The sequence below is a fragment of the Polyodon spathula genome, chromosome 2 (assembly GCF_017654505.1).
Source record: "Polyodon spathula isolate WHYD16114869_AA chromosome 2, ASM1765450v1, whole genome shotgun sequence".
NCBI lineage: Eukaryota > Metazoa > Chordata > Actinopteri > Acipenseriformes > Polyodontidae > Polyodon > Polyodon spathula.
This window is the reverse complement of record NC_054535.1, coordinates 94,933,327-94,941,515: the sequence shown is the minus strand read 5'-3', so window position 1 is coordinate 94,941,515 and position 8,189 is coordinate 94,933,327. Positions and strand designations below refer to the sequence as shown.

The 8,189-nt window shown below is 35.1% G+C and overlaps 1 protein-coding gene across 3 annotated transcripts in view; it reads right to left on the bottom strand.

Annotated features, from left to right (window-relative positions):
* Window positions 1-8,189, bottom strand: part of LOC121304220 (alpha-L-iduronidase-like) — a 50,083-nt gene continuing 41,894 nt past the window's right edge. Inside the window, exons 3-6 of one of the 3 annotated variants that reach the window (XR_005947926.1) lie at window positions 3,080-3,242; window positions 2,326-2,451; window positions 2,023-2,098; window positions 1-378 (exon numbers count right to left, since the gene is read on the bottom strand). Coding sequence is in view for 1 of the 3 variants with exons in the window: in XM_041235228.1 (XP_041091162.1) it covers window positions 245-378; window positions 2,023-2,098; window positions 2,326-2,451 (336 nt within the window). In the remaining 2 variants the exon portion in view is untranslated. The remainder of the gene's footprint in view (window positions 379-2,022; window positions 2,099-2,325; window positions 2,452-3,079; window positions 3,243-8,189) is intronic. The other 2 variants (XR_005947927.1, XM_041235228.1) reach the window with 2 other exon arrangements.

Below are 8,189 nucleotides of genomic sequence, written 5' to 3'. Positions count from 1 at the left end.
TCTCTTACATTGAATTATGGTATAATAAGCGTTGGTTCCAATAATTTTTAAATGGTATTAATATATTTTTATACAACTTCTGGTAGACAGAACACCACAATTGTGTCAATTCATTCTTAGCTGGTCTATTCAAGCTTTGTCAATGTAGAATCTTAAACGTAATCATAGTAAGTTAATAATAAAGGTGCTTTATCGATACACAGTATTCACAATATACAATACCAAAAATATCCCTAAAAAGATGCTATATTATATATTTTAAAAGAAAAGACAAGTTCCAATGCTCTTCTGTGTATTTTTCAGGCAGTGAATATTCTCCTGGTCGACCCCAATAGTCTACTGCATGCATTCTGTAAAAACCAGAAACTTCAGCTTTCTCTGCAAAAGACAAACACACACATTTTAAGTTTTACAAAAACAAACATATTTCTTTCTTTTCATAAAAATATCCTTATCCTTCTCAGTAAATGATACAATAATAATAATAATAATAATAATAGGGGAATAGTTTGTTTTTATTATCAATGAACTCAAGATGTGCTCTTAGTTCGGGCACACAAACAAAGTTTGCTTAATTTGTTTTAATACAACGTGAAAGCAAAATCAGTTCAGAAAAGTGGTATTGAACAAGGTGAGTAAATTTCCCAAAAAATCAGAGCTGGCTCAGTTAGACAAAAAGTTAACAATATTTTACATATTTGAATCTGTCTTTGCGGAAAATTCTCAGATTCTTAACTGGAACAGCATTCATAACCTTACATGATTACTCAAATTGAGTCTTTTTACTTTAATATTCATGTGTGTGTGTAACAGGGCCCAAAACAAAGTTATGTTCTGTTATATATACATATATATGTATAATAGTATATATATATTTATATTTATATATATACATATAATATATATATATTATATATAGATATATATATATATATATATATAAAACATATATAATATATGTATATTATCTACTGTGTCCTGGTGTGTGTCATGAGAGAATTCTCACCTCACAAGGATTATGAACATTGCTTAAAAAGCTTTATAAAGTGAGTGTTCTTAAATACTGTAACCAGTCTTTCGCTGTGAGTGTATCAATGTATTTTGCTGACTTGGACATTTTATTCACATTGCTGCTACAATTAGGCAGAACTACTGTCGTTCTGCTTGTATGCCTAAAAGTAATTTATTTTTTTTTGCCAGTAGGTATTCGCGCCCAGGTTATGCTTGTCTTCTTTCTGTTCCTTAAGGATATTATATTCAAGTATTGCTCATCTTTGTTGGACAGCTTTTTGGGTCTTCCAGTCCTGGGTTTGTCAAGTACAGATATGTCTCTGTACTTGCTGACTATGCTTCAGATACCACACCTTGAAAACCGACTGATGCGAGTTATTTCACTCAATGTTTTTCCTTCTTTCTGCAAGTCAAGGTTGTTATAATAGTAGAAAACACTACTGGAGGCTTTGAGTAAATTGTTGATGCTCATAATGCATCAGAGAAGAAAAATGCAACATGTCTAAGACTTCTGCACGCAATGTATATGTGTTCAAAGATATTAAACTGGGTATTTTATTTCCTGGCATCTCATTGTCGAGTACCCTAGACAGGAGGGTACATTGATTTTCAATAGATGACCAGGAGATAAAAAGTACAGCATAATTACCTTTTCACCTAGATAGATAACCTTGACCCATCTACATTTTAAACCACAAAACTTATGTATTTTTTTTTTTTCCCCGACAGTTCCCCAGGGTGGGAGGTATTGCCCAATAGCGCCCACCCTGTCGGGTCTTATTGCTTTATTGTACTCCTTCCTTTGACGTTTTAAGTGTTCACTTTCAATCTGTTTCTCTGTTGCTGTTATTTGGCTGTTCTGTCAATGTGGTTTACTTTAAAGCCTGTCTCTGGTTCTACATGTAAAGTCAGCTGTTATTTTTATTCACTACTTTAAAAACTACGCTTTAGTTCCAAGCATGAGTAAACCAAGAATCAACTTGAACTAGAATTATAAATCACAAACACTACCTTTGAATTGACTGCCATATTTCCACACAATTACCACTTGTCGTTTGGTGAGCGACATGATATTCAAACCTGTTATCTAGGAGAGAGACACACACACACAACAGAACAGAAATATTGCAGTTTAAAACACACATCATACAGACTGCCACAAAAATGTGTACACTAACTGACTTGAACTAAACAGCAGTGTTTATTCTTGAAACACAGAGCCATATTCACAACTAACAACGATTTACGGTCAAAACAGTGCTTTTCATTTAGTAGCACTGTTTACTAAAATATACAGTTAAAGAAACAACAAACCTGATCTGGAGGAACTTTGGGTTGAGCACAAATGTGGACGAGGAACAGTGAGGGAACTGGAAGCTCTGCTTTCAGCGTCAGTGTACCACTAGAGGGGAAAGGAAGGGATCCCACAACAAGAGGCTCCTAGGGAGACAAGGAGTAACAGAACAGAATAATAATGCTGCTGCTTTATTTTCTAAATCAGGACATACGGAAAACAAAGCCCTTAGTCAAACTCTAAACTAATGTAATACTGTAAATTATACAGTCTTGTTATTATTAAGGTACTGTAACAATGACTGTCTTACATTTTTTGCTTTTACATAAAAAAAATAACCATTTGTCGTGTTGTTGTCTAGATACATCACATACACCAACCCTGGAAAGAAGCAAAGGTGACAGTGTTAAAATATTGCATTTCACTTATAGTGCTTTTATAAAAAACACAATTTGTTGTGGTAAAATGAAGAACAAATATCCCATCCAGTCATTCTGCATTAATCATAAACGGCTAACATGTCTGTGAAAACTCTCATTAATCTAATGTACATATATCTGAAGAGCGACTATTATCTATCTATACAAATGCTCCGAGTGGGTTGAAATGGGCAACAAATGGCACACTGCTCAGCTTGATAACCCAGCACAGGGTTTTACAAACTTTTAGGAACATCTTTATGGTTCTAGTTAATTACTTACAAGGTTGACTCATGCTAGACTGAGGTTTGCACCTTGAACACAAGCAGGAGAGGTTCACTAAACCATAACCTACCTAATTGTGCGGCGTAGTGATTGAGGTTGACCGTATCAGTATGGTGGACTGCCAGCTGTCTGAGGTACCAGTACAGCAGTCTCATGAGTACTAGCTAATACGCCCAAGGTCATGTTCACAGATTCCCCACTGGCTCCAATATCTGATGATATTTGCTTCTCACCTTTAAGTTAAAAAAAAAAAAAAAAAAAAAAAGATATACATCTATATTAGGAAGATAGAGCAGAAATGCCAGGGCCTCTTATTTTTAGTGTTTTTGAAGAACACACAGAATACTGTTATGAACTGGAAGACATTGAAAAAGACTTCTAATTGAACTGTTTGTCATTGAACTTTAGTTTATTTTAGTATTTCTTAATTCAGCACTATTGGATGTTATAAATCTGTCAACTTTTAGGCTAAGAGTCTTCCTTGAAACATAATCAAATGTAGTAATTCACTTTCCAAGTAAAATAGAAAAGCAAATGAGTTTGAAAATACCAGCTACCAAAGTTTAAGCCTCACATATTCTTTCTAAAGTAATTAGGCCTAATTATTCAAGTTAATATATAATCCATGTACAACAGAATCAAATGTCTTCAACTTCAGCATTACAAACACAGAACTGTTTGCATGTTATTTTATGTTACAGATGCCTTCCCAATTAGGCTTCATCAGTGAACAGGACTGTGTTTCTGGTTTGCTTCCTTTTCAATACCTCCACCCAGCCACTCTAAAGAATGTGTTTCAGCAGCTAATGAAGGAATTGAAAGGTTTTGCAAGTACCCGAGGAACTGTGGCTTCTTGAACAATTGACGGATTTCAAATTATGTTTCAGTTAAAGTCAACTCTAAACAAATGGTACCTTAAAAAGTGAGTGATTTATTAATGTGTTTTGTGTACTCGTGAAATGAAAAATAAAATAGAATAAAATCAATAATGATTTCAAAGTAACTTTATCTGCCCTCAATTAGACAGCAGCATGTTAAAAATAACCTTCTTAGTTATAGAAGTTGGGGTTGTGTATAGCCTGTTAGTTACATTCCAATGTTATAGTTTAATTTTAAAATACAACTGTGATCTCGTATGGCTAAACGCTATCCTCTACATAGAAGAAAGCCTCTAACCACTCACACACAACAGTGACACTGGAAAACACCAGCAAAATCAACGTGGCTGTGACTGTTGCATCAGAACTATATGATATCAAAATATCCATCCCTAAACTGTAAAACAAAATTACAGCTATAAAACAACACATCTCAAGCAAAACAATAAACAATATGTTTATTATATGTGTATTTATTTATATGTAACTGATATATTGTAAAATATTCAGGTTCTTTTGAAGGCACACATTAACCTTTCCCATGTCCTTCTTTCGGTTTTATAACAGAAGAGGATTAAGAGTTAAGTACATGTATTTCTCTAGAACACTCTCCTGTTATTGGATCAGTGCTAGAAGTGTAGGAGTCAGCAACTGATGTTTTTGTTACAGATTTAATGATTCATCATCCCTGGGTTAATTTATCCCGATTTAGTTCCTCTAACACCACTGCCAAGTACCACACCAGGCTCACAAAGACAAGTTAAGGCTTGCCACGTATTGAGCCATGTGTATTAAACAGTACGGGATATCTCCAGATCAGTTTTCCTCCCACAGGCAACTCTTCTCAGTGGGTGTCCCCCAAGTCAGTGTGATATATCTGACTACTGACTGCCGCCATTAACAGCTTGGTATAAACCAAATATAACTGCAACTAAAGTCCACAGGATTAGCTTTTCATCAGCTGTCCAGGGCATTTTAATACCTGTGCCCTATCAATAAATATTCAACATAATCCAAGTTAGTACAGACCTCAGGGTTAAACTGATAATTTTGTCTTTGTGTATTGCAAAATGGTATTGCGTGGGGAAGGAGACAGGAGAGTAATGCTGGATTCTTGTACTGCATATTTCAGCTTTAGTTTTAAAGCTGAATTTAAGCTTCCCGAAAACAAATGGTGCATTTCATGTTTTAAAATAAAACACACTTAATGGAATAACATTAAATTACCCTTTCAGCACCAAAAAGAGCAATATATGTAACTTGCTCTCAATATATTTTACCTTCAACATTAAATCTAAAGATTTTCAGTAGCTTGATCCAAATAAGTTTAAAGTTATGTTTTATTTTTTCCAGTACTAGTCAATACAATAGCAGAATGTAAATGAATGTCAATCTACTTTTTGAGCTCACTCAAAATTAGGCCTAACGTAGGGGCTCTATTCATGAGTAACACATTAGCACAGTGCACGGTGAACCCCTGGGCTAACTTAACATGTTTTATAGTCTTGCATTTGAGAACATCTTAAAACACACCTGCAGATTTCATTTGTTATAACTGAAACTACCCTGCAGACTATCATTAGTACTGCCCTCTGTACTAACCACAGGATCATCCACAGGTGGAATGCTACTTTTAGTTCCTTGCAATTGATCAATTGTATTCACTACATTTATTAAATGATAGTGTTCTAGTGTATGATAAGATTTAGGTCACACAAAAAAAAGGTAAACTTGAGATAGTACAGAACCTGAGATGATCTGCAGTTAGTACCGTACTATAACTGTGTAGAAAGATCCAGCATTTGCCCACAAGGTGGCACTATAACAAATTTGAATGCCTGAAGCAGGGTGATTTTCTCGAACCTTTATTTACAGTCATGTTCCTCAAAATATTCACTCAAATTAAATGACATTTCAAGGCATCATACAGGTTCATTATTTCTGGTGTAAAATAAAAACATACCACAAAATAAATAAATTTTAATTGTTTTACAGAAATGTCTGATATGAAGCTTGGAGCTTCACTGCTGTCAAAAAGTTAACCTTGATTCTCCTGGCTCACTGTCTTTAAAAGTTGGTTTACACAGACAAAACGAATACTCTAATCTGTGAAGCCAAACCCTTGGTTCAAAAAAGGAAAGACAATCTTGATGTGATGTTACAACTCCACCCTCTTCTGGTCAGAACATGTTACTGCATGCTAAAGAGAGGAATATATGTATGAAGTTTTTTGTTTATAAATACTGTACCTCTTTATATTACTTTACGTGTAGGCTACTATTCTCTCCAGGCAAGTAATAAAGAGGGTGTTTAAGCAGCAAAATTGCTATACTTAATGCTTCTGGTGACGAATATTACTGTCAACAGGAAGATACAAATATCACGCATATCACGCATTTAGACTAATCTGCAGGTGTGCTGTAATATTACCCTGAAAACCTGTGCTAAATATTTGAGGATTACTGTGTTTTTCACAGCCCGCTGGCTTCTCCACTAAGGCACAAGGGTGCTTGTTGGAGCTTTCTTGCGATGAAACATTAAGGACAGAATTTAAAAGACATTCCCTATTGAATTTTGCATTCAGAGAGATGGAGAATACCCAGAACTTACAGACAAAGCAGTGAGTTTCCTGATGCCATTTGCTACTACGTACCTGTGCGAGACAGGATTTTCATCACTTGACACCTTCAAGTCCAAATACAGAAGCAGGATGAATGCTGAAACTAACCTGAGGCTAAAGCTGACAAACATTACACCCGACTTCACAGAACTTTGCTCACAAAAACAGGCATATCCATCGCATTAGAAAGGCAAGACTACAGTTATTCAAATCAAAGTTAAGTGCTTTGATTTGGAGAAAAAGAAAAAGTGAATTAAGTGGTTTGCTGAGACCCCCCGCAATTTTTAAGTGGTCCAAGAAAAAAAGTTTGACAACCGCTGCCCTAGTATATGCCCCTAGCAGTGACAAAGGGTGAACAAAAAAAACAGGGAGGCAGAAAAACGTATTTATTGTTATATTACATAATACATATAAATAAAAAAGCATATTTATTTCAACATTTTTGAGTAGACAATGTCTCCTTTACCTCCTCTGACGAAAATTAAAAACAAAACAAAACAAAAAAAAATGCAGTCAAACATTGAGGGACAACGGTACATTACACAGTTATATTTCTTTGAGAACTGGGATACACAGAAGTTTATTAAGCCCTCTGTACTGCAAACAAATACATATAATACAAAACTCAGATTTTTTTTTTTTTTCACATCTGCCAATAATGTCTTTACCTCAATAGCAAAACAGCCCAGGAGAGAGTGCAAGAATGAGAATACACATCATCCTGTCATTACCGGATCAGTCCTGACAGAACTAAAGTCTTCAAATGTTTTATACACAAACACCACAAGACCATGTGACATGTGGTTTGCCATACAAATACATTTTGGACAGACAGTCAGATAAGGCTCAAGAGAATGACCTGATAATGCTTTCCTGACCTAAAACGTTTTAAAGTTTGAAAGTCTCTGTTTCAATGAAGCTTAAAATTGAACTTCCGAGGGAGAATGAGTGCCCGGTGATCCAAACTGCCCCACCAAGTCACTGGAGAAATATATAATAAAATGTCAGAAGAAACCACAAGGTTTCTTTACCCATGAACCGGTCTAGATCCAACCAATGTGAGCGATACAAATATCTGGTATACTTGCAGGCCATTAGAAAAAAATACAATTGGTACCATGATGGCAAAAATGAATATTGCTGGTTTGCGCCGCCACTATACAAATCATACAATTAGGGCCACAACAATCCAGTTATTGTTCAACACTGGTTTAAAACGCAGGGAAATAATGTAAATGTAAAGTAAATTAGAGCCAGGTGCAAAGTATTTAAGGAGAGCAGTTAGTCTCTTCTGGGCTCTACTGTGTGAAGAAGCCCGATTGATAGTGTGCTCAATCGTATTCAAAAGGTACTGTGTGAAGCCTTTTGTTTTTGTATTTTTTAAGTACTGTGTGTACTAATTGTGAAACAGTGTGCTCTGTTTTGTCAATTGGTAAACAGCTTACCTGTCCGGTTATTTAGGTAGGTTCCGGAAATGTGTAGTTAGGGCTGGAAGAGAGCTAGGTTTTGTTTTTGTTTTGTTTATTTTTTGGTATTATTAAAAGTGTACGTCAGTGCTAAACTTCAGGTTCTCTGTCAGGTCAGCAAAAAGGACATTTACATTAAATGAATTATCAAAATAAATGATTGTCAAATAAAAAGCTAATGGATAACATGTGTTACTTGACTTAACTATTAAAACT